A 25655-nucleotide genomic window follows, 5' to 3' on the forward strand; every position below is an offset into this window, starting at 1 on the left:
AGCAGGGGGGTTATTTCTAAGCACAGTCCGTACTTTCGTATATCTAACCTTCGCTTAATGTGGAGATTACTACTCCGTAGATAGAACTGGAACGCGTCTGATTCGCCATCTTAGTTGTTGATGGCGGCCACGGGTAGATGCGTTCGTCCGGTCCGACTGTACGGAGTACATTCGGGGTTGCTCCACTCCCCACACAGTGGACCAATGCTTGTTTATCTCCTACTTCATGTCTACTTCATCATATACGCACATTGTTTCCTAAATGTAGTTATATGTAGCAGCCATACAATTATACCACCTTGGAATTATTTTCTTTGTTTTTATCTATGTTTTGGCTGTATCCATCTAGAATTGGCCGTACAGTTTAAGTCTTCGGCAGCCATACTCCCAGCCATTTCCCACTATTCAGCTAGTTATTATAAAGTAAAAAGATGAAGCAATAGGCAGAACTATAAGAATCCAAATGTGCATTATAGAGTAAAATAGCAGAGCCGATGAATCAATACTGGAATCCAATAAGAAGTACATGTATTTTGTAAACTATCAGCCTATGTAAAACGCCTTAAATCGCTTGAATCAAGTAGTTTTTAGTTCGCCTGATGTTCGAAGCATTTTGGCCAGTTGGATTAACATGGTGGTTTAGTCGAGTAAAATAATCACATGAAAGAAACAACTGAAGTTACGTTTTAGGAAAGGAAGTAGAAAATGAGAGAGATAGGTGAATTAAAAAGGAAGGAACTATCTCTCTATAATATCAAAGGTAGAAAGCCTGCCACATGTAATCACTCACATGATGCATCACAATAGAAAGTATAATGGTTAAACACGGGATGCATAGGCGCCACGACGTCCACGCGCAGTAATAAGAAAGATCGAAACAAAAGAATGGACATCCAAGGCCAATATTGAATAAAGCTTTGTGCAATACATGTGAAAAGAACCCCAATCCACACCCAACTAGTGGTACAGCTTAGCAAAACATGGTCACAGATCATAGATCTATGATTCCCTGGCTAAGGTCTAAGCCCGCTTCAGTTCTTAACCTTTGTAGTGCCATCGAGGGTAACAACGCGCTTGTTGTTGTAGGTGTCCTTCAGGAATTGTTGGGAGTTGTGCTTCCCATCCTTGATGAACTCGTCGTTCCAGGCCATCCAGTAGGCCCAGGGAAGGTTCTCCTTTGCCTGAAGCTCAGGGTCAGGGATGGACCCAACTTCCGCCAGCGCAAGGACTCTCTCACTCTTGGTGACATTTCGCAGCTCGTCGAATTTATCTTCGAGAGCACCGTGGTCACCAGCGTTGCCATAGTAGTCAATAGTGGCAATATCGCACTTGTCATTTCCGGGGTACCACTTGGAATCGGCAGTGTTGCAGACCCACACGATGTTGTGAATGTTGTGCACGCGGGTGATGCGGTCGTAGACGATGTCCCAGAGTTTCTTGAAGGGAGCTGGGCCTTGAGCTCCCCACCAGAACCATCCACCTTCCGGCTCGTGAAGCGGGCGGAAGAGAATCGGAACGTCTGCATCCGACAAACGCTTGAGCTGAACCGCAATGGCATCGATATCCCGAATCAATAGTCGGTAGTCCGTTCCATTCCCGCGGCGGCCAAGAGCACTGGCTACATTGAAACAGGTTCCCTCGGTGTAGAATCCTTTATACCATGGCTCTTTTTCGGTCTCGAGCAAACAGGTCGGGGCATACCAATGCCAGACAAGAGCATTGATACCGCCTTCCTTGTCAAACTTGATGGCTTGCTCGATAGTCTCACCCTTGCTTCCGTGGGCAACGCCAGAGGGCGAGTAATTCATGAGGTCGGTGCCCAGGATGGCCGGAGTGACGCCGATATTCTCCTTCACCCATTCCAAGCTGGACAGTTCCTGCTGACCAGAAATGTAGTGCGAGCCGTACTGAGACTGGATATACTTGAGGAGCTCCTTGGCCCGGGGAGTGGCAGCCTTGTCAATGTTGTCGTAAGACAACCCGGCGGCCAGCGTCGAGGCAAGAAGAGAAAAGAGCGAAAGTCTGGTGAACATGATGGAACAAGAGCTAGAAGAAAGAAAGGATGAATGAATGAATGATAATTGGGTGCTGATAATGCTACATGCGAGAGGTTTCTCTCTTATAAGTTTGACATGTCGCTGATATGTGTATGTAGTCCACGTATGGACCCTTGGAATCAAGATGAAACTACAATTTGATTCATTACGACATACATCAAGGTTTCTTTTATTAATTTATCCACCGTAAGACGTAATATCGTTCGTTATGTCTTTAAACTATTTACACTCAGCCCCTACCGGTGTTTCAAGCAGGCGAACCAGTCTTGTACATGATTTTGCCCCACTTGGACTGGAGATAGTTCGGAGAATTACCTACATAGGTATAATCGAGGCGGACTATGTACCCGGATTGCCTTTTCGGGCTTGTGCCGCACGGTTGAGCCCTGCACGGTTAAAAGTTAAATTCATCTTATGTGCTTATGTTGTAGAGCGGAACTTAGTTAACTAGGTACCACAATATATTATGTAATTGGAATAAAGTTATGGCTTCTGATACTACATCCTTCATTATACATTGTTCATAGGATCCAGTCGAAATATAAGTGTAGTTCAGAGTAGTGGTTGAGGAGGAAGCTTTTTATCTCACATTCATACACTCCGTACGCGTCCTTTTGATAGTTGCCTTTAATTCTCAATTTAATGCAGACCAACAGTGACTTTGGATTTGGAGATTGCATTCCGTTTTCATTTTGAGTTAACCCGTCTTAGCTTTAACTCGTGCGGCCCCTTTTCGTTTGGCCCCAGGGTGTGGGGTTGTAATCTTGGTAGCGAAGTGCCGAGTACTATCCAGTATTGCGCCGACAGTGAGGGCCTCTAGGACTGATCTGCAGATCTACAGGGACATCAGATGGTATGAACGCAATCCGAAACAAAGGTAAGTCAGTCCTAAACCAATCAATAACACCAATTGAGATTATCCAAACCGACTAGGAAAGCTGTCTAAGTAGTTGCGTAATAATTATTTACAGTATGTCTTTTTGCTAGTCTTTTTAGAAGTATGCGAAGGCGGCAAAAAGCATAAACTGTGCAGGGGACCTTTCCATGTATAACCTTGGATTGGAGAGCAGTGATAGGGGCACTAGTCGCAATTTGAGCTAGGAAAAGGGTGTCAGTGTGGTGCCAATTAAATTCCCGGTACTTTGGCACGACGAGCCGTCCGGTGAAGGAATATATGACCACCGGCATATCGCCTACAGAACTATACCCGATAGACTAGACGAATATGCTGCTGCCTGGTAGTAAAGGGTATATGCCATCACAACAGTAGTCACTGTCGGACACTGTTAGATCACCAGCGCCTTTTCTCGCCCCAAACGTGGCGCACCACGCAAACCTTAACTGGAGTGGAAAGACCTACAGTGCGGCCGCTACTGCGGGTGGCGCCGTGCCCACAGGACGGAGGCGTTGGAACCCTTGGTGCAGGCTCTGTTGATGTTACTGTTGCGGTTACCTAGGTATCGTTGTTGATAGGAGTGCGTCCGCGGTCTAAGAATGCGATTTTTTTTTAATGCTTGTTTTTTTCTCGTTTCCATACATTCGTTCGTGGTTGGAAAACAAAAAACTCACTGCATTTCCCTTTATAAACGCGTTGTATATGTACCGTAGGAGCTTCGCAAAGGAAATATAAAGGATGTGCTGTGATAGGCGAGACCCTATTGCACCTTGTAGTCAATTCCACCTCTCGCAGCCTCGTAAAAGTTATGAATTGGAGCCATTCATAAATACTAGCTAGCTTAATAATGATAATTATAACATTTATTTTGTGGGTTTTATAAACCGTGAATTAAAATGTGAATAAGTGATTAATCTCGAAACTAGATGACTAGGTCGTCTAGTGAAATAAGAAAAAAGATGAGAGGATTAGCAGTGTACTTATCTTATAAAGATACTTGACCGAGTTCTCCCCTCTATGTAAAGCCTTTCTAGAATCTCGGAGTGGTTGCCGCGATTCTATCGACCTAACGGAAACGCCGGAATGTTTAACCAAGTACGATACCTACAAATATATAGAGAACTAACCAAGAACCGACATTAAACCCTCACGGAAAACGGAAAACACCCTGAGAAGTGAGTTAGTAGTCCTTCTCTCACGTTGGCCACTACTAGGATGTGTATTTAGCGAATGCTTTCTAAACTCTTTATATTTAATGCGGGAAACGCTAGAGTATTGATCTCCGTTACCACACCAAGCTTCAATATTATCGTGAGTGCACTCTATATAAAACCTACGTAGGTAGAATATATCATACGCTTATCTAGAAATCGACAGCTCAGATACGGCAAAGTTTCTGCAATTGCTGGTCTACTTCGGTAACCAGAGCCTTTAGTAGGAGCTTTTCCACATATAACCTTTGACTATATAATTAATTTCGAGTTTCAACTTTATAATAGTACGACGATCTAAATTAATGCCTGGCAATATGAACCAGTAAGAGAGTTATGAACCGGTGGCATACTTAGTCGCCCGTAACTAATTACAGATGAAGTGTCATTCTAGGCAGTGATAAGAACCTTGACCGAATAAGTCCAATTAGCATCTAAATTTTAGACCATACATACTTGTGCGTATGAATGGAAATCAAGCGCAGTCTATAAGAATGTTGATATAGACTATGTTGATGCGACTATTAGTAGGGTTGATACGGCACCCTTCCCCGCTCAGCTGGTCATGCACACGGCTTTTCAGCGGTTCCTCAAAGATGATGTGATCTATGATTGTGCACCTGATCGTTGTATTAGAAAAGTAGACAAGCTCAGAACTGTATACAGGAAACGTCATTTGGTGCCTGAGGCTACAATATACACGTGATCGTAAAGTCCATTCAAAGTTTCATTCAAAGTTTCAGTTCAGATGGTTTTTATACCCAAGTTTTCACCTCAGGAGGTGTTTGCTAGGAGATTTCGCAAAAGGCATGGAGTGGAATCATCAGATAATATACATACTATCCGCTAGTATCTAGATCCTTGTATTTCACCGTGGCAGTTAAGTTGGGCTACGACGTGGGACAGGACATTGAAGGTATTGGATACTTTCTTTGGCACACAAATCTGGCGGGGAAGGATTGTACCCAGTACCCACCGTCATTTTCATGCAGCTGACCCCATGATGAGATGAGATGGAAATTTAAAAGCACCGGAATAAATAAAGTAAGATTAAAAAAAAGAACATAATAAAGATATAATTCCCATCAAAGTCACCCATATTCAGGGATCTGGTAGTTCATTCTTATCTGGAGGTTTTTATCCCCGCGGTGATTACATACGTGTTTCCGCCCCTGCTTCTACAGGGCTCGTGGCCATCAGGGATCGGTAATCGATCAGCACAGCTTCCCCCGAAGCGGAACCTCTCTTCTCTCTTCAACTGCTTCCTTGATGGACAGGAGTTGAGTCACTACTAAGCGTCTCACTCTCTCACTCTCTGTGTGTCGAGTCTGCTCATTTTGACTCTCCAACTCCACTCCCCATTTCTTCATCTTCCCCTCCCCAAACCCACAGGGAGGTTCAGATTTCTCTATTTCTTCGTCATTCCCTCAAGATTGAAGGTACGATCTATTAAGGGCTCTGTCTTCTGGTTCAGAAGGTCCTTTAAACCCCCCTGACCAGATCCTCCAAATCCGTCCGTCGCACCCATTCGGTGAAGGCGGCCTGCTTCACGGGTACACATCATCGGGACTGCTGGTGATGCAAGCGTATGAACCCGATTGCTAATAATTCTCTATTCGCACAGCGCTAGACCGCTTCACTTTTCAATCGATTATCTCTCTAGCTCCAGTCATTTATCAGCCGTGACGGTCGAACGTACCCCACTCAATCTGCGCGACCTGGTCTCTGTGTGGACTCCACGCTTGGCTTGCCGGTGTATCGGCCTGTTGCGCAACCTCTCCTGGGAACCCGATCTTTCGACCAACCCTTGTACCATAGACTGCTCCGTTACGACATCCCGGAGACGAACGAAACGAATCTATTTTATGAATCATTTCCCTCGGCTATATACTCCATCATGTTTTGGCGCTTTGGGGGATATGCGAATATCTCCACCATCGATACCCTACTTGACAAACCCGATGTCACTCTCGAAGAACTCTTAGACGAGCCCGAAATCATTCAAGAACTGAAACAGCTTAATACGAAACTCATTGAATACCTGCGCGAGGACCATGTCTTGAAACGGCTTATGGACTATGTCACTGCACCAAGCTTGGTGAGTGATGATGAAGAGAACGATGAAGATGATACGAAGGACGCTTCGGAGAAGGACAAGGGTGATGCCGCGTCCGCGGAGCAGACGGACACAGACGAGGAGAAGGAAGGGGATCCGCTGAGGGATATTCTTGACCCGGAGGACCTAGACAAAGTTGAGAAGAATCGTCTGAAGCATGCTTATATCGCTTGTGAGATTCTCTCATCAGAGACCTGGTCCATCCTCGAATCTATGATGGCCAACCCTTCATACTTGCAAGACTTCTGGGGCTTCCTGCGACGATCCCCACCTCTTGATTCATTGCAGGCAAGCTACTTCACAAAAGTAAACGAGACTTTGCTTGATAAAAAGACCGAGGAGATGCTGGAGTTCCTCAAGACGCTCGATGGGATTGTCCCGGCATTGTTGCAGCATGTTGATAACCCGATGGTCATGGATCTTCTCTTGAAAATTATCAGTCTCGAGAAAGCAGAGGGTGGACAGGGTACTGTCGACTGGCTCAAATCCCAGGATTTGATCCCCAACCTTCTGTGTTTCTTGTCGCCCGATCGCCCAGCATCAGTTCAAACCTCAGCAGGTGACTTCCTGAAAGCGATCATTACTATATCTGCAAACGCAAGCCCGAACGACCAGTCATGTATTGGTCCTAACAGCTTGACACGTCAGCTTGTCTCGACCCAGTGCGTACAGCAGCTTATCGATGCTATGCTCAAGGGCGGCAATCCCCTGACCGTAGGCGTGGGTATTGTCATTGAGGTAATTCGCAAGAACAATTCCGACTATGATCCGGAGTCCCTTGGCGGACCCGATACAATGCTCACCACTTACGACCCAATTTACCTTGGAACGTTGCTGCGCCTCTTTGCCAAACATATTCCCCAGTTCATGGCTCTCATTCAAAGTTCCCAGCACACTATTCATGATGGAAATAAGCTCAAGACTGTTGAGCGAGGAAAGTTGAACTCTGCATGGGGTGGGCAAATTGAGCCGCTTGGTTTCGACCGATTCAAGACGTGTGAATTGATGGCAGAGCTGCTTCATTGCAGTAATATGGGACTTTTGAATGAACCAGGCAGTGATGAGTACGTCAAGCAGAGAGACGAGGAGCGTGAGCGGTTGATCCGTGAAGGGGTTTTCGATCCACACCAAGATGAGCATTCCGGAGTTGATTGTAATGATACCACGGCCGATTTCGCAAACGATTCAGCCTTCGATTCTGGATCCCCGGAAGATATCAAGACCACAGAAGTGCCACACGCGGGCGAAGAAGAAGGATTTGAGGATGTTGGTGCATCTGGTGTTTTAGTGGGCACAAAATCGAGTGCCGACACAACGACTACTGCAGACTCGCAGCCAACAGAGACGGTCAGCGAAATTCCTCCCCCGGAAACCACAGCAGCAGAAACGGTGTCTTCCGAAGAAATCAAAAATCCATCTGAAAGTTCCTCCGAACCCATTGACCCCTCGTCGCCTACTATTGGTCTCCCTGACCAAGTTGGCAGCATGAATCTTGAAAGTGAAGCACAGGGCGAGCAGCAAAAGCCTGAACAGGACAACCAGGATGTGGCTTCTGTCTCTCAAGATGTCCCAGCTCCTCTCTTTTCGAAGGAACAAGCATCAGAGTCAAACTCGGCCCCTGCCGATCAATCAGAAGAAGCATCGAGTGTTACTGCACAGGCCGAGGAAACAAGCGTTCTGAACGACGGAGGCGATGAGGATTCGGCCGAACAATATATCCAACTCGACACTGACGGGCGACCCGTTGTCGGTGATTACTTGAAGATCCAGTTTGTGGAGAACAAAGTGGTCCCAACGATACTGGTTGGTATTTCTTTTGGAAAACGGTGAACATCTATGCTAACCATTGATAGGGCTTCTTCTTCCGTTTCCCATGGAACAACTTCCTTCACAATGTTGTTTACGATGTGATTCAACAAGTCTTCAATGGGCCCATGGAGCGTGGCTACAACCGGGCACTCGCTGTCAATGTATTTGACACCGGTCGAATCACCACCGCAATTGTTGAAGGACAGAAGCGCAGTGATGAGACCCAGCGAACGAAGCAAATCCGCCTCGGATACATGGGACACCTTACTCTTGTTGCAGAGGAAGTCGTTAAATTCAGCGAGCGCCATCCGCCAGAGTTGCTTTCACGGTCCGTTATGGAGAGCGTGCTGAATCCTGACTGGATTGAGTACGTCGAACAGACTTTGTCAGAGACTCGCGAGCGGGACAATGCCATTCTCGGCGGCGTTCGTCCCGATATGTCGGTTGGGTCTCGCCAGACTAGCCTCAACAATACCAACTCTGGCCAAGGATTCTCTAACTCCAATGCTCTGGCGGATGCAGGATTGAATGGAGGAATCGGTGGCTCAACCTTCCAGAGTTTCGATCTCAGCCAAGGAAGTGCTTCCGGTGGAACATTTGGAGGTGGCACCTCTCTTTTGAGTGGCTTTGCCAGCTCAAGCGATGACGAAGATGAAGAAATGGAGGACCAGGACGACAGAGACTCCGGCAATGCCGATCAAGGCGACACTGACAATGTGGGTGACCTCTTCCCGATTGACATAACGGGGCACGATCCTTAAACGACACCGTGCATCCCCCGTTATATTCCCCTTCTCGATTCTCCCTTTCTCTTCTTGGTTTTTGATCTTAATACCCCCTCCCCTAAATGTATCGAAATCTATAGCGGGAGGCAACCAGGCTGGGGTTTCAGGTAGAGGGCTTGATCGCTAACGCTCTTTGGATGGCATTGACCTCCTGCGGGTGTTCCGGATCTCTATCTGCCTATTTACAGTGTCCCTCTCTTGTAATCTCTGTGGGTTTGACTCAAACTGGTGTTATGCCTGTTGGCTGATGTTCACTGCCGACAACGCCTTGCAAATCCCAGCCCAGAGAATCTTGTCATTTTTGTACTGAACTGGTTTTCTGCACTTTTCCCGTTCCTTTCACAGACCATCGGCCATGAAATGTATTTCCTATTTACTAACATGACTTTCTAATAGGTGTTGACAAGTTCAGCCAGTCAACCTATTCCTATCTTACCCCCACCACCTGCTCCATTGAGCCTCGGTCCATCCCGGGCACGCCGTCAGTTAGCCGCGCGCCTTGCCGCCCAAAAGCAACAACCATCAGAACATGAAGAGGGCGACGAGGAAGACGGAGGGGCTGAAGGAAGTGGGGACCGAGAGTCAGACTGGCCGAGCAACCCATTCGTAATTGCAGGGATCGATGATGATGCGGAGGGAGGCAGCTCCGCGTTCCCTAATAGTGACTTTGGTTCAGCCAATGCCAAACACTCACCTACCTTCCCAGAATCGGGATTCAGCCCTCCAGACTCACTGTCGACCAACTCATCTGAAGATGAAGGTGATGGCCATGCCGAATCCGTGAGGCGCCAGGTTCGTGTTCCTCTCGAAGTCGAGGATGACGACGATGATGAGATGGGCGAGATGGTCGGACCGAGTGGCATTGGCATGATGGACTCCGACGATGAGGACGAGGCTATCATCAATGAATCCCTTGGTTACTCCAACCTCTCGGGCCCCGGCCGATACAACAACTTACGCCGATCCCGGGCCGTGAGCTCCCATTATGAAGACGAGCAAAACGACAGCAGTGATGGCGAGGATGATGGATTGGTGGAAATTGTGGTCCCTGGCCGCAAGTCCTCGACCTCGAACTAAGGGACTCATTTGCATTTGATTGCGTGGCCGTGACGGTGCATCCCGCCGGGAGAAACGGTGGGGGTTTTTACGTTGCCGTCGCGGCATGGCGTTTGTATATACACTTTCCATCGATGGAGTAGCCATGGGGTTCTGCATTTATGATCCTTAAGTTCTGCATGGAGAGCTTTCTGGTCTGATGTTTTATTTGTGTCCTTGCATGTATCGCATGCTACCTTGCCTGGGAACGGCTTACGAGTCCGTGGCTTTTGATTGTTGGCATTCGCCTGTGTACGATAGTTGAAGTCTGGAGAAGCGAATTGATTTAGTTTGAGAAATTAGTATAAAACCCCTGTAGATCAGCCTTAAAGTGCCCATATTTCATAGATCATTCTTCCAAGATGCGTAAATAAGAACGTCGAATCTCACGGACTGGGAGAAAAAAGCGGGCCCCACCATCCCGCATCAATTCTTTCCTCAGGACTTTGACCGATACACCCAAGTCCGTTCATTCTTGGATAACAGTGTGGCAAACAGTCGTACCTGTGAGAAAAATAAAGATCGAATAAAATCCACCTGCTTCAAAAATGGCAGCTTCCTCCGAGTAAGTGCAGTCTGGAGATACGTCATTCCCAGGTATTTGCAACCCAGGAATATTAAAACAGATCTAACACAAATAAAACAGACAAGTCGATCCAAGTCTAATAGGCCATACAGATCTACTGAACTGGTTTATCCAGCATGGTGGCACGATCGACAAGAGCGTGCGCATCGCACAAGACGCCTCGCGCGGCGTGCACTTGCAAGTGAAAGCAGACTGGCCAGAAGCCATCCCGAAAGAGACCCGGGTGATCAACACTCCAATTGAGTTGTCAATGTCCTGGTACAATGCCATTGGCTACGAGTCACCACGGGGCTCATTCCCCAAACACGGTGTTGACCTCCCGCGGACATGGATCGATCAGGTCGGCCCGGAGGAGACTTTTGCCTTCTTCCTCATGGGCCAATATCTACGGGGCGCCGAGGGATTCTGGTATCCGTATCTTCGTACCCTGCCTCAGCCGGGTCAGCTGACCACCCCTTTGTTCTTTGGTGAGGAGGATGTAGATTGGATTCAGGGTACTGGCATTCCTGAGGCTGCCGTTGAGAGGATTAAGATATGGGAGGAGAAGTATGATTCGGGCTATCTTCAATTGGGGGAAATTGGATACCCGGATTGTGAGCAGTATACGTGGTGAGTATGGGATTCTGTTATTCTGTCCCTTTTATCCAGCCCGAGGAAACATTATGCTGATTTGTATGCAGGGAGCTGTATCTCTGGGCTTCAACTATCATTACCTCCCGAGCATTCTCGGCCAAGGTTCTATCTGGGGCGGTTCAGCCTGACGATCTTCCAGAGGATGGAGTCTCCGCGCTGCTTCCACTCATTGACCTTCCAAACCATCGACCAATGGCAAAGGTTGAGTGGCGAGCGGGTGATAAGGATATTGGCCTTCTTGTGCTTGAAGATCACTCAGCAGGCCAGGAAATTTCCAACAATTATGGCCCTCGTAATAATGAACAATGTACGTATTGGGTTTGCTATGGCATGATATCAAATCCCTTCAAACGTCTGAATCACCACAAAGACTGACTATAACATAGTGTTGATAAACTATGGATTCTGCATTGCCGGCAACCCAACCGATTATCGAATTGTTCACCTGGGTGTGAAGCCCGACAGCCCGCTCGGCGAAGCCAAGGCTCGCCAGCTAGAACTGTTCCCTCGGGTTGCCGAGAATATCGAGGACCACTATTACATCTTCAATCCTTTTTACCCACTACTGGCCCCCGAAACAAAGATGGAGCACTCGATCTTCTCACCGGCATTGTTCAACGCATTGACGGTTATGGAATCCAACACACGTGAGCGTAAATTGCTTGAGATAACCGAGGACTCTATTCGCATTCCCCCAGGATATGGAAACGGCCATAGTATCTATGCTGCTCTCGCTCAGATTAGCTTTGAGCTCATGGCACATGCCACAAACCTGAAAGCCAGTGCGGAGCATCTGCCTTTGCAACCAACCACTCTGAACCAGACACACTCCCAAATCTACCGCAATGGACTGATAACATTAGATCAGGCTGCCTTGGTTATCGCTACTTGGACAATCGCGCGTGGCAGGGAACACAAGCGTGGTGAAAGTTGGGAGGATACGAAGGTCCTCCTATATGAACTAATGGCACGCGTCCCGGCCGGCCTTCTCTCAGAAGATGTCATGTCCCGGATCCGAGTGCGCATCCTGGAGCGTCCGTCACTCATCACCAAAAATGGTGAGCTGTTCAGATTAGGCGAGCTTTTCGGCCTTCTCCCGGCTGAAATGCAGGAGCCAGCTCAGACATGCTTCCAGCACGCCCTCGGAGTGGCGAGCCAGGCCGTCCCGAGTATATCCACCGATCCACAGACTATGTTTGCAACGGTTATTTGCTTGCTTGTTGCAACATATAATTCGCCAGAGGCACGACAAAGTTTGTCACCGCGTCTCAACCGATGGTTTACTTTCCTGCTTGAGCAATACCCTCGGCCTTCTGGCGTGGATGAAGCCAGTGAAACACTTCGCCAGTTCCAAGAATACACTAAGGCGGAACAACCAAGCTCGTGGGCATCCGGTGATGGAGTTGATTGGCTTTCCGAGGGTAGTGGGTGGCTGGACTCAGAGTGGCTTCAATGGGCATGGACAGTGGCAGGCTCGGAAATGGTGATGATCCCTCTTGAGCCATTTGAGATCCTCAAGATGAAGGGATCACTGTCTATGTTGAAGCAGGCATGTCTCTATGTACCACAAGAGTAAATAAAGAGAAAGTAGAGATGGAAATGAAAGAGTTATTTACGGTCCAGCCTGCTTGCTTTGTGTCCATTACCTTAGCCCTCGTGAGTTGAAGACGAAACAACACGAGAAATGACAGAAGATATAGCCATGAGAATTCACTGAAAAGTGCAATTCGAACACATGCTAGAGAAACAGGCCACTTAAAGCGGCCATGTATATATATCACGTGATACAACATACTTGAGGCCGTCATGACCCAATCAGAAGTCCTTACTCAGCAACTTAATCACGTGAAGTATTACCACCCAATCATATTGCGCCCAAAGGCGGATCATTCAGCAAGCGCAGGAATTGCCGTGAGCTCCACGACTCCCTTCCCTCCTTCTCCACGACCCTTTGACCCTCACCACGCATTGTCACCCCCGCCGTCATCATGATATCCAGAGCGGCGGCTCCCTCCACCTCCTCCCTCTCCCACCTCTCGACCCGCTCCCTCCGCGCCCAGGGGGCGGCCGCCCGCTCCTTCGCATCTGTGTCGGAGGCGCCTCCCGTGAAGCACTATGGCGGACTTAAGGACCAAGATCGGATCTTCACCAACCTTTACGGACACCATGGAGCGGACTTGAAGTCATCAATGAAATATGGTGACTGGTACCGGACCAAGGATATGATTTTGAAGGGTGATGATTGGGTGGGTTGTCGCACAATTGACGGGCTGGGGAATTACCAATTGCTAATGCCATGAATAGCTCATCTCAGAGATCAAGGCATCTGGCCTCCGTGGCCGTGGTGGTGCTGGTTTCCCTTCAGGATTGAAATACGTAAGTGGTTTATACGCAATTCGGACGAACACGAATGTTTTGGGATACCCGGGCTGACCCGCTACTCGACAGTCGTTCATGAACTTCAAGGATTGGGACAAGGACCCTCGCCCCCGTTATCTGGTTGTCAATGCAGATGAGGGTGAGCCCGGTACTTGCAAGGACCGAGAGATCATGCGCAAGGACCCCCAGAAGCTGATCGAGGGTTGCTTGGTGGTGGGTCGTGCTATGAACGCCAACGCCGCCTACATCTACATCCGTGGCGAGTTCTACCACGAAGCTACTGTTCTCCAGAACGCTATCAACGAGGCCTATGCGGCTGGCCTGATCGGCAAGAATGCCTGCGGTTCCGGATACGACTTCGACGTGTACATTCACCGAGGAATGGGTGCCTACATTTGTGGTGAGGAGACCTCGCTCATCGAGTCCATTGAGGGTAAGGCCGGCAAGCCCCGTCTCAAGCCTCCCTTCCCCGCCGCAGTCGGTCTGTTCGGTTGCCCCAGCACAGTCACCAACGTCGAGACCGTTGCTGTCACACCGACCATCATGCGCCGTGGTGCCAGCTGGTTCTCTTCCTTCGGTCGTGAGCGTAACGCCGGTACCAAGCTTTTCTGTATCTCCGGTCACGTCAACAACCCCGTCACAGTCGAGGAGGAGATGTCCATCTCGCTGCGCGAGCTGATCGAGAAGCACTGTGGAGGTGTTCGCGGTGGTTGGGACAACCTGCTCGCCGTTATCCCCGGTGGCTCATCTACTCCCGTCATCCCCAAGACCGTTGCCGACAACCAGCTCATGGACTTCGACGCCCTCAAGGACTCCCAGACCGGCCTGGGTACAGCTGCCGTCATCGTCATGGACAAGTCCACAGATATCGTCCGCGCCATCTCCCGTCTGTCTACCTTCTACAAGCACGAGTCTTGCGGTCAGTGCACTCCCTGCCGTGAGGGCAGCAAATGGACCATGCAGATGATGCAGCGTCTTGAGACCGGAAATGCCCGCGAGCGCGAAATCGACATGCTCCAGGAGCTCACCAAGCAGGTCGAGGGTCACACCATCTGTGCTCTGGGTGAGGCCTTCGCTTGGCCCATCCAGGGTCTGATCCGCCACTTCCGCCCCGAGCTGGAGGCCCGTATCCGCCAGTACGAGAAGGAGCTTGGCGCTGCCCCCTACGCCGGTGGTTGGCACCCCAACAGCCGTGCTGAGGGCAAGCTGATCTCCCCTGGCATGTAAACGCATCTCTCACCTTTCCTTTTTCCATTTACAACCCCTTTTCTCCCTTTGTTGTCCCTCAAAAAGAAGCAGGAACAGGTCGGGGATGATTATCACATCTAGACCTCTTTTATATCTCCCTCTCCCTGGCCGGTAATGTCTTTTGTTTCTTGTTTGCCTGGTCCGGCCGGGGAGGGTGGTGTTTCTCTTTTCTTTACTCTGCTCGATCCCCTCGTGTTCCTCTATCGCGCCTAGGTTTCCCTTTATTGTACAGTCGGTAGCAAATTTGATGCATTTGATGTCTTCATTCGGGCTATGTAGCATATTCCCATTTTCTCCATTTCCATCAAGTGAATCCTGTACTCATAATAGACGATCGAATGCAGTAAAAACAAAGTCTGACGCCTCGGAATAGTACAACCATCATCTCCCGTCTTTTGCTTCACTGGTTTGGGCGAGTGTCAGTTCCTCGTGACAACAGCATCAGCCTTTTCCTCGACCTGAATCTCAGCGGCTCTCGCCTCCTTCTCCATCTTCTTCCGTTCGATCTTGAGCAACCTCTTCTCTCTCCAACCCATCCCATACACATTCTCAACCCAGAGCAATCCCATTCCGACACCCATGACCAAACCCAGGAAAACAAAGCACCATCCCCACCCCATGCCACTCAACATCTGGCTGATGACAGCAGCCCCAACAGCACTAAGGCAGCAGCGAACAAAATTGCATGCCGACGCAGCTGTGGCGGGCTTGTCTGGGAACAGGTCGACAAGAAGGGTGTTGAGGCAGTTCAGGGATGCAACGAAACAGAATCCTATGATAAACTGCAGTACTAGCGGGGCAGCTAAGTGTACTCTTTGCTGCAGGACCCAGCCATATGGGATGAACGCCGCAACGCCGATGGCCATTGCTGGGAATACCGTTTGCAGGCGAGTGCGCTCGATTGGAAAATTGCGCAAGTCGTCCCCTTTCTTCCGGTCTACCGGGGCTCCGAGTTTTTGGGCTATCCGCTTGTAATTGTAGTCAATGACCTTTCCATATAGGACTGCGCCGAGGCAAGAGCTTACTCCGAGGGGCCTGGAAGTTTGTGTTAGTCTATGGAACCCTGGGTGGGAATCATAAAAGAAGAAGAAACTGAAACTTACAAAAAGCAGAGACCAATCTGGAGTTCGTTGAATCCATACAGGGGACCAAAGATATTGGGAGTGCTTGTCAACAGAGCGATATTCGAGAACATCACAATCCCGACGTACGAGATGATGATTAAAGCATCCCATTCCAGTAGAATGGCAAAGGACCTGAGAGGATTCGGGAACCTAAGTCTCTTAGTATGCGGGGACTGTTGCTGAGATCCTTCTGCGCTTTGCCCTTCCTCATCCGACTGTGCCTGCCTCTTCGACCACCATTGGATGACCGACCTGCGCCACCACTCATTTGGTACTGCACGGCCATTACCAACAATCTTGCGCGCCGTCTCTGGCATAGACAGCACATAAAACACCAAGTATCCTCCACTAACGATGACCAGGAACCAGAAGACACTGCGCCAGCCGAGGAATTTGGCCAAAAGACCACCGATAACAGGGCCCAGCGCAGGCGCAACCATAACACCTGCTGCCATGGGGCCAATATACTTCCCACGCTCTGCTGTAGTCGCAATATCCGCTATAACGCCATACCCAAAGGCCACGGTGCCACTGCTCCCTGCACTCTGGAGACAGCGGAGGACAAGCAACGCTGCGAAACTGTTCTGCAACGCCAGCCCGATATTGGCAGCGGTGTACACTGCAAACGCAATGATATACGCTGGACGTCTTCCCCCAGTGTCGGCGAATGTGCCCATGAAGCTCGGGGCCAGGCCTTGGAAGATCATATATGTTGTGACTGAGAGGTTGATCAGCTCCGGGGTGAGGTGGTAGTTCCGTACCAATGTTGGCATGACGGGGTAGTAGATTTGGCCGGAAAGAGGGGAGAAGAATGAAGCAAGAGTCACCATGACCACGATGAATAACTTTTCGTATTTGCTGAATGCCGAAAACGATTGCTGGGAATCGTCCGGTCCTGTTTGTGTGGTCTCAATGTGTGGCTCTGTAACTGGCGGACCTGAGCCCTCAACAACAGCTTCGGGCTGATTATGGACATTGTTGGCATCGCTGGGGGATGCATGTGTAGCTGGGGCTGCGGCGGGGACTTCAGTCAAACCAGGGCCATATCCACTGTCGACTCTCCTGAGGCTGTGATCTACCGGAACGTGCTCGAAGGGACCAGGTAATGTCAGGGTATTTCCGTCACGACTTCCTTCTGGCATCTGTTGGAGCTCCATGATGAATAAGGTATAACAAGCGGGATAAAATAAATAGGAGAGACATGGAGAGAAAAGAGAAGAAGAGGAGAGAAGTAGCAAAGTAGCGAAGTATAGCTCCTTCCGCATAGAAGGCACTTTCCCTCTGCACAACCTCGCTTCTCCTATTCACCCACATCCACACATACGTATATGTACTTTTCATCTTTTTGCTGAATCAAATCAACGTCCATCGAATATGTAGACTCATGGCGGCTTGACTTTTACTCATACTTAGGGTTGCAACGAATGAGCAGAGCTGTAAGTAATCGCGAAGGTATGGCTACGAAGTATACCTTCTCTATTCTGCTACAAAGTCTACACCAGAGAGATAAAAGGACAGAATGAATTGGTTCAAATAGTAGTTTTTCAGCAATAGGGTAGAGTACAATACAGGTCATGGGAACCATTTGAGATCATTTGGGGGACAGAACACAGGGGGCAAAAAGTAAAAAAAAAGAGGCAAAACAAAAGAAAAAGATCAGAGGTGCTTGGGCTTTGGATAGTTAGTGCCCGCTAATTCCACAATGAACATATGCAAACTGGAACATGATTTCCTTTATCTCCTTGAAAAAAACTTAATAACCACCCGCCATGATGACACCGTAGTACCGACGGCTCATCTCTGCGGTCTGCAACACACGAGCATCGCCTGTCAAGGGAAGACCCAGGACAGCGGAGGATTCAACAGACTGTAGAAAGATAGAAGTCAGCAATGAACAAAAACAATATATCAACGGAAAAGGAAGAAGGGAACTCACATGAACATCCTCGTGCGTAATCCAGCCGGCGACAGCCCGGCTCATCTCCTTGAACGCAACACGCTCCTCCAGTCCTTCGAGACTGGATCCCTGGATACGATCACCCATTGCAACAAGAGCATTAACCAAACGGTTCAGACGAGTTGGATCACGTCGGCCGCTAGTGGAGTTGACCAAACGGAGGAAATCTTCGTAGACACCGCCGCCAGAAGACCAGCCGCGCATTTTACGCTCGGGCCCGTCGCCGAAGCCGGAGACCAGAGCCTCGAGGGTACGGTAATCGCCTTCGATGATGGTGCTTGGACCGACGATGCGACAGAATGTGGCGTGGGCGTCGTTCCAGTGCTTGCCGCGAATAAGACAGTCGACCTCACGGGCAGAATCGCCGATGTCGCGAGCGTGCAGGGCCTTGGCAACCCAGATCCAGGCCTCGGGAAGCTGGAGCTCGGTGACGAAATATTGCCATGCGGGGTGGGAGGAGCCGTCGGCGGCGAAGGGCTCGGGGAGTTGAGCGGCGAACCGGGCGAGAGTTTCTTGGACGGCGCGCTTGCGGTCGTTGGCTTGGGAGAGGTGCAGTAGGACGAATAGTGCTTGGTCGAGTTTTCCACCTGCACTAAGTTCAGAAGCGAAATCCCAGACGAGTTGGTCGGTTTTGTGTTGGTCGATTTTGATGGCCTGGTTTTGTCCGACGGTCGCAGCGAGAACGTGGTGTAGCTGGAAGGAGAGTCGGTTGGAGAGGCGGTCACCGGAGACGGATTCGGGAAGGAAAGATGCCGGGAATTGAATGGATTGGGTGCCGCGGCCTTGAATCACCGAGAAGGCCTTGAGTAAAACCCAAAGAGGAGATTCGCGGCCAAGTGTATCAGAGCCAGGCTGCAGGACTGCATGTGTACTGGCCTGGTGCGACGGGTGTGGGAAGGCGGGTTCTTGTCCGGAAGCCAAGTCCTCAAGGAACTTGGCAACAGCCACCTCAATTGGCTCATCTTCAGCAGTGCAATACCATAGACGAAGACCAAACGCCTGGAACCAATCTAGATCGAAGCGTTCGGTGAAGCTAAATGTGGAGGCTCGGTCTTCAAGCGCACCGCCCGATTTGCCCTCGCTGTGGAGAGCATTTCCTGCGACAAGTTCGTAAAGGGCTCGCGTGGGTTCAGTGATCTCTGAGAGGACATTGGTCTCACGCCAAATATCGATCTGGTTCGCGATGTCGGCCTGGGAGGTAGCATCGCGGCCAATCTGTGCGACTATAGTCGCCAGATGGGGATTTTGACACTCGATCAGTGTCTTACAAGCTTCCTCCACTCGGTGTGAACAAATCAGATGAACGGCGCGTTCCACAGGGGAGCGAATCAGATCCAGCTTTTGGGAGTGCTTTTCACGAATGATACCCTCCCAAAGACGTGAGAGTCGGTCCTTCTTGATCCGGTGTGCAAATTGTTGTCGTAGACGCGGCGGTACACCCGCTGATATGTCGTCCTCAATATCGTCATTAAAAAGAATGTTGAGAAGCTGCCAAACCAAGCGCTCTTCCTCCGACTGGGAACGGGTAGACGGTGAAAGAGGGAACTGCGAAAGGTCGACCTTAGCCATACGAACGAAAGGAGTGCCGTCAACACGCTGGATAGAGGACTGAAGTCGCTGGACATCAAGCATTTCCTTGACCTGTATCATCATTAGTACCAAGTGCCAACAATCAACACAGACAAAGCAACTAAACATACCTCGCCAGATTGGTTGTAAGTCATCACTGCAATATCACGCTCTTCGCTGAAAACGGAGAAACTTTCTTTCCAGGTCTGGTTCACCCCCAATATTGTGTCCTCCATATCGTTTTTCGCGCAGACAAGGGAGTCCATGGGACCCCAGCGAGGTTTGAAAGAGTCACGGAAAGCGGCGTCAGATTCGCTCATTTGTGTTGTATCGCCAGCAAAGGTCTTAGGTTGCTTGTTGTAGGGCCACTGGAAGGAAGAAAAAGGTTTTAGCTCAGGTTATCGCATTTGGTAAACTATCTGACAGGTGGTGTGCAATTCCATAGGTACATGATGCAGTGACACAAGAGGAAAACAAAGGGAATGATAATCAGTGTGAACATAAGAAAGGAGTTCTAACCTCAAAGCCCTTTGGGGGGGCCTTAGCAGCCTTTAGCGGAGAAGGGGGAGCTTGCTTGCGCGGCTGCTGAAACAAAGAGTTCATAAGATCAATGCTGTTCGAGAAACCTTTCTTTGCAGGGGCTGTCGCAGTGGTCGTGGGAGATTCATCGTTCACGAGGTTGCGGTCAAGGAAAGCGTTCGCCTGCATTTCACGCAAGGCATCACGATTCTGCTTGCGAGGGCTGATGGTGCGCTGCAGCTGCTCAGCCCAGTCGCCACTAAGATCAAGCTGAGGCCTTGCAGGACTGCCGAAGTGTTTTGAGATAGGGTAAGTGGTATCCAGATCACCATTGGTGCTCTGGTAGTCGTCCCGCTCCACGGTGCGATGAGGAGTCGGAAAGGCACCCGCCATATCCATTTCATCTGCCTCATCTGATCCAACTACCGAATCGCCAGACTGTTGGCTCTCGGTGACGACATCGTCGTCGTTCTCAGTAGTCGAACCCGTGGAGCCTTCCTCTAAAAAAGACTCGGATTCACCCTCAGAAAAATAATCATCCTCCACAGGCATGGCCTGGTTGGCGAAAGAGCCAGGGACCAGCTTGCGCTTCTTGAAATCGAATGTATCATCTTCAACACCAATCATAGAACCGACGAAGGACTCGTCAATGGAGAAGGTGGTGGACTGATCGAAATTCGTGGACTGGTCGAAGTGAGCCCTGGGGGTAGGGTGGTCAGGGCCCTGGGCACTCATGGTGCTCTGGTCAAGACTCTCACCTTCCTCTTCATCGTAGTCAAGGCCATATGTAGTGAAGTGAGCCACCTTGAAAACCCAGGTTCCAGTCTCAGTCTCGTAGTTAACGAACTCAGTATCGCCAACCTTCTGCAGACGGTCGATGTGTTTGTCGAACAGAGGACCACTAGTGACAGGGGAGTTGCTCTTCTTATCTCTACCACGGGGCCAGGAGTTCTCAATCCGGAGGGTAGATGGCACGTTAAGTCCTTTGCCTCGGGCAGGCTTGACGGATTCCTCGGGGTAGACAGTAATCTTGCGAAGACCAATATCCACAACATTGGAGAAAAGGTTGTCCAGATCAAGGGAAGTCAGATCAACGGGGCCGTTGAAAGTGACAGATCCACAGTTTTGACGTCCAACGGTAAAGTCGACGACTTGTCTGAGTTGGTCACGGCTCAATCGGCCAAGCTCGGCACGAGAAGGCTGCATCCAGTACTCACCAGGCCGTGGGTCACCGCCAGGGATGAATGTGAGACGCTTAACGGTAGCACCGTTGGTTGTTTGCGGCGCGCTTTCGGGGACAACAGCAAGCTCTCGGCGGACAGACTCCGTCTCAGGACGGTCGGAAGTCCCGGTGGCATCGAAACCGTTGAGGCTACCGCTCTTGCGCACAGAGCGAAGGAAGCCAAGCTCCTCAGCAGACGGTTCGGGACTTTGAGCTTCAACGCGAACAAGGTCTGCGCCGTTGAGGCCGTTGGTATTAGAGTCGAAGCTAACCTTTTTCTTCAGCTTGTCGGCAGACTGAGCAGCATCTTCTCCGTTGGTGAGACGAGGGGCTGGGGAAGTGCGAGTAGAGGTCGATAATATTTCGTTTCTCAGACCACGGTTGATGGTGAGACGCTTGAGGTTGCTGCTACCACGTACGCTGCCAGCCTGCAGGGCACCGGGAGAAAGAATGCTGTCCGCCTCTGGGTCGAAGGTCTTGCGAAGGTTGCTGGTAGAGTAACTCTTGCTAAAGGTACGGCCAATGCTGCCATTGACGCTACCACGGAGACTGTTACTGCCGCCACCAGCACCCAACAAGCTGTTACCAAGACCAGATGGGGTACCAGTGTTGCCAGAGGGAGAGCCGTAGGAAGAGTAGGAGAAACCGTATCCACGCTTCGGAGGGGTAATCAGACGATTGGCAGCGTTGGGGGTAATCCTGTAGACCGGCAACGGAGTTCGCTGCTTTTGCTTCATGCTGGAAGACAGTGGCGTGGCAAGAGGACCGGGAGCTGATCCACCAGGGGCAGGAAGACCAGAGAAGATGGACTGGCTTCCATATGGGTTTCCATCGAGGAGCGATGCTTGGAAGCTACCAGGGGTAGGCTGAGACTGTTGTCCGGGCGTTGAGGCGCCGAAAGCACTGACACCTAGGCCACCGGCCTGAGGTTGCTGGCTTTGACCACCGAAGAGGGAAGAGCCGGCGCCCTGGCCTGTGGTGGTTTGACCACCGCCGAACATGCCGCCGCCAGTTCCTGTAGTCGAGGAAAAGAGACCACCGGGTTTCTGCTGTTGTTGGTTCTGTGTGTTGAACAAGCTGCTGCCGCCAGCGGCTGGCTGGGGCTGTGAGGCACCGAAGCCAGAGAAACCACCAGGGGCGGGAGCTGGGGTGGATCCGAAGAGACCACCCGGCTTTTGTTGCTGCTGATTCTGACCACCGAAGAGTGAGCTACCTGCCTGCTGGGGTTGCTGCTGATTCTGACCACCGAAGAGCGAGCTACCCGCCTGCTGGGGCTGCTGCTGGGCTCCACCGAAGAGTGAGGATCCGGCAGCTGGAGTAGTGCCAGCCGCGCCACCGAGCAAACCTGTGCCAGTTCCCTGTTGCTGGGTGCCAGCGCCAAATCCACCACCGCCAAACAATGACTTGGGTTGAGTTTGAGCTTGGTTCTGTTGGGTTGCACCACCGAAACCACCGAAGGCACTTGTTGCTGGCTGCTGAGTTGCGCCACCAAAGGGTGAAGCTGTGGCGGTCGAAGCTCCGAACGGATTCGCGGCAGTAGTTGTTTGGGCATTACCGAAACCACCAAAGGCGCTACCGCCAGTTGCACCGGCGGCGCCAAATGCGGGCTTGTTCTGCTGTTGCTGGTTGTTGGCACCGAACATAGACCCGCCGGTGTTGCCGAAAGCCGATCCAGTTCCAGTAGCGGTGTTGCTTCCAAAGCCACCAGCGGTCTGTGTGGCTCCACCAAAGAGCCCTCCGGATGAAGCTGCAGGAGTAGTTCCACCGCCGAATAAAGAAGTTGCTGGTTTGGCCGCTCCGCCGAACAATGGGTTAGAACCAGTGGAGCCGAATCCACCTGCGGTCTGGGTTGCACCGAAGCCGGTTGGCGCAGTTGTGGCAGCCCCTCCAAAGGGAGTGGTGCTAGCGCCAAAGCCGCCAGGAGTAGCTGTAGTGTTTTGCTGACCAAATCCACCAGCGGTGGCGTTGCCGAAAGCAGGAGCGCCAAACCCACCGGCTTGTCCACTGCCGTTGCCGAAACGGCGACCTTGTTGGTAATCCGCTAGGCGCAGCTCCTCGAAAGACCATTTATTGTAGGGTTGCATAAAGCAAATGCTTTGGTAGTGGTTCGTGGTGTTGGCTGAGCTGGTATCCTTCTCGTTCCAGGGACTGAACGGGGTGCCGCCAGTACCTTCGCAGTTAGGTAGAGCTCCTTGGAAGGCAGTACCTGAGCCACCAAAGCCTGTGCTGGGGGTTGTGGTGGGGGCAGCAGTAGATCCGAAGCCACCGCTAGTGCCGAATCCGCCAGTGCCCGTAGCCGAAGTGCCAAAGCCCGCGGGCTTGGCGCCACCGAAAAGGCTTCCACCCGTGGGGGCTGCAGCGGGAGTGGCCCCAAAGCCGCCAGTGGTGCCGGTAGAACCGAATCCTCCACCAGTACCGAAGCCGCCGGTGGTGCCAGCAGTCTGAGTACCTCCTCCGAAGAGAGATCCGCTGTTAGAAGTGTTGGTAGTGCCAAATCCACCGGGGCGAGTTTGGCTGCCGAAAAGGGAATTAGGTTGTTGGGCTGTAGTATTGGTTCCGAATCCTAATGAAAATTAAAAGTTAGTAAACATGGCCAACCCTTCAATGGAGCGATCAAATAAGTGCAGATTAATGAAGAGAGGTCCTCGGGTGCATGTCGGCCAAAATGTGGGTAAGTCGCAGGTAAGTGGCAACTCCAGGAGAAGGCCACGAGCGATCGATCCAGGGGGACCGAAGAGCAAATCCACATATTCCACGTGCGCGATCAGTGCGGGAGCGTCTGAATCGCAAGGTTGTGTGATGCGACGGGGGATCTCGCTAGGAAAAATCGAGAGAGCAGCGCGAAGCTCAAACTTGAGCACGTACCTCCGCCAGTGCCGGAACCAGATCCGAAGCCAGTCGATGTGTTGGAAGCGCCACCGCCGAAGGCGCCTGCAGTTCCAGTAGAGGCACCTCCGAACGGGGATGCTGTCGAGCCAAAGCCTAGATGACGGAGGGGATCGCGGTCAGAGAGACTTGGATTCGAAGAAGCCCTTGCATTCCTTATCTTGTTGTGGTGTCGCTAATGCATCCAAAATGGTCCGCAGGTGGTTTTTGATCGCACGGCGAAGGTTGTATGTTGATATTTTTCGCCTTGCGCGTGGCACCATCGCGGGTCGGAATTAGGAGCACCGGTTATCGAGATAGGGAAAAGCCGAGGACATGAGTAGGAGGGGACAAGTTGGGGATAGGCTCAGGAAACACAAGGGGCATCTGAAAAATGGAACAGAAAAGACCTACCTCCACCAGTGTTGGTGCCAGCTCCGAAGCCAGAGCCAGAGCCAGTACCAGTGCCAAAGCCGCTGCTTTGGTTGTTCTGGCCGAACCCTCCAAATCCGAAAGACATGATGTCGGTTGGAGTTTGTCGGGTGTTCACGAAGTCATAGGTTGATTGCGCGCAGTTTCGAGAGAGTGCAGATTAAGAGAAAAGAGAATTGCGAGCAGGAGGGCGCGGGGGGATGAAGAAGAGAGGGAGAAGACGCGACAGAAAAGGAAGAGTTAAGTTTGCTCCAGGGCTGGAGACTTGTGTTAGGTAAGGTCCGGGTCACAATGTTCCGTCACGTGATAGCTGCCTAAATCGGATTTCTCCAATGAATGCGGTGCAGAACAAGGACAATAGACTTGTCTTCGGTCTATTTATTGACGAGTGACTCATTGTTGTTCAATGCAGCTCGAGGTGAAATATCTTATTGATTGACGAGTATTGTCATTCACAAGTGATCCGAAGGTGAAACCTTTCCACCCCAGTGATGTATACCCGTTTACTCGAGTCTACTTTGAAGCCCAGACTTCTCTAACTTTTTATTTTTTATTGTTCTTGCTATATTCATGACCTCTCAATAGACCTCTCAATAGTCTTTCAGTTAATAAAAAATTTCGACCGAAAACTCACATGCAACGCTTATCTCGGCATGGTTGTTTGGTATCATCACAGAACTTTTGATATGAGAAAAGGTAGGCCCATATGTGTCTAGCACCTCGTAACCGATAGGATGACAGTTCCGAATAGTTGACCGCCATCCAATCATCTCAAGTCTTCGAGTGATCGCTACAACCACGTGCGCATATCAGCTGGTCCCATGCAGTTCAAGGGCCACTGTAGACCGCCGGACGCCCATGCGCCGGAGGCAACTATAAAAACAGCTAAAAACTGTCAGCCTCATCGGTGCTAGTACTATTTCTTGGTCAATCTTCTAGGCCACATTTGAAAATAGAATTCGATAAAAGATATTATTAAGAAATTACCTCTGGTAATTGCACAACATGAAGCTAAACCTACGAGGTTCGTATTCTCCGCATGAGAAATCGCAAGCCAGCGCTGTGGCTTAAACTCATTATTAAGCGAGTTGAGATGGATACCTAGGTACCGCGAAGGACGTACGGCACACGGCGAAATAACAGCGATTATTTA

General features: G+C 50.5%; 6 protein-coding genes across 6 annotated transcripts; 3 read left to right on the forward strand and 3 right to left on the reverse strand.

Moving 5' to 3' along the window:
• Positions 1 to 1031: 1031 nt before the first annotated feature.
• N7455_012019 (uncharacterized protein) lies at positions 1032 to 2033 on the reverse strand (the record flags this gene model as incomplete). Its single annotated transcript, XM_040953975.2, has 1 exon — positions 1032 to 2033. The coding sequence occupies one exon, from the start codon at positions 2031 to 2033 to the stop codon at positions 1032 to 1034; it is 1002 nt and encodes a 333-aa protein (XP_040815708.2).
• A 4027-nt stretch (positions 2034 to 6060) lies between these two features.
• On the forward strand, positions 6061 to 9950 carry N7455_012020 (SAPS family protein; the record flags this gene model as incomplete). The annotated part of the gene is made up of 3 exons (XM_040953849.2): positions 6061 to 8082; positions 8133 to 8804; positions 9270 to 9950. The coding sequence occupies 3 exons, from the start codon at positions 6061 to 6063 to the stop codon at positions 9948 to 9950; spliced, it is 3375 nt and encodes a 1124-aa protein (XP_040815769.2).
• A 566-nt stretch (positions 9951 to 10516) lies between these two features.
• On the forward strand, positions 10517 to 12763 carry N7455_012021 (SET domain protein; the record flags this gene model as incomplete). Its single annotated transcript, XM_040953861.2, has 4 exons — positions 10517 to 10533; positions 10615 to 11163; positions 11235 to 11494; positions 11574 to 12763. The coding sequence occupies 4 exons, from the start codon at positions 10517 to 10519 to the stop codon at positions 12761 to 12763; spliced, it is 2016 nt and encodes a 671-aa protein (XP_040815574.2).
• A 337-nt stretch (positions 12764 to 13100) lies between these two features.
• Positions 13101 to 15079, forward strand: N7455_012022 (NADH-quinone oxidoreductase subunit NuoF). Its single transcript, XM_040953745.2, has 3 exons — positions 13101 to 13433; positions 13492 to 13563; positions 13636 to 15079. The coding sequence occupies exons 1-3, from the start codon at positions 13176 to 13178 to the stop codon at positions 14791 to 14793; spliced, it is 1488 nt and encodes a 495-aa protein (XP_040815668.1). The 5' UTR covers positions 13101 to 13175; the 3' UTR covers positions 14794 to 15079.
• A 154-nt stretch (positions 15080 to 15233) lies between these two features.
• On the reverse strand, positions 15234 to 17523 carry N7455_012023 (putative MFS transporter; the record flags this gene model as incomplete). The annotated part of the gene is made up of 3 exons (XM_040953785.2): positions 15234 to 15849; positions 15918 to 17080; positions 17455 to 17523. The coding sequence occupies 3 exons, from the start codon at positions 17521 to 17523 to the stop codon at positions 15234 to 15236; spliced, it is 1848 nt and encodes a 615-aa protein (XP_040815569.2).
• Positions 17524 to 17691: 168 nt separating this feature from the next.
• N7455_012024 (uncharacterized protein) lies at positions 17692 to 24590 on the reverse strand (the record flags this gene model as incomplete). The annotated part of the gene is made up of 6 exons (XM_040953903.2): positions 17692 to 17805; positions 17875 to 19536; positions 19596 to 19832; positions 19984 to 23768; positions 24071 to 24187; positions 24485 to 24590. 6 exons carry the CDS (start codon positions 24588 to 24590, stop codon positions 17692 to 17694), a joined length of 6021 nt encoding a protein of 2006 aa, XP_040815713.2.
• Positions 24591 to 25655: the final 1065 nt, after the last annotated feature.

Source organism: Penicillium solitum (genome assembly GCF_028829755.1).
Source record: "Penicillium solitum strain IBT 25940 chromosome Unknown utg000009l_segment0_segment0, whole genome shotgun sequence".
Taxonomy (NCBI): Eukaryota; Fungi; Ascomycota; class Eurotiomycetes; order Eurotiales; family Aspergillaceae; genus Penicillium; species Penicillium solitum.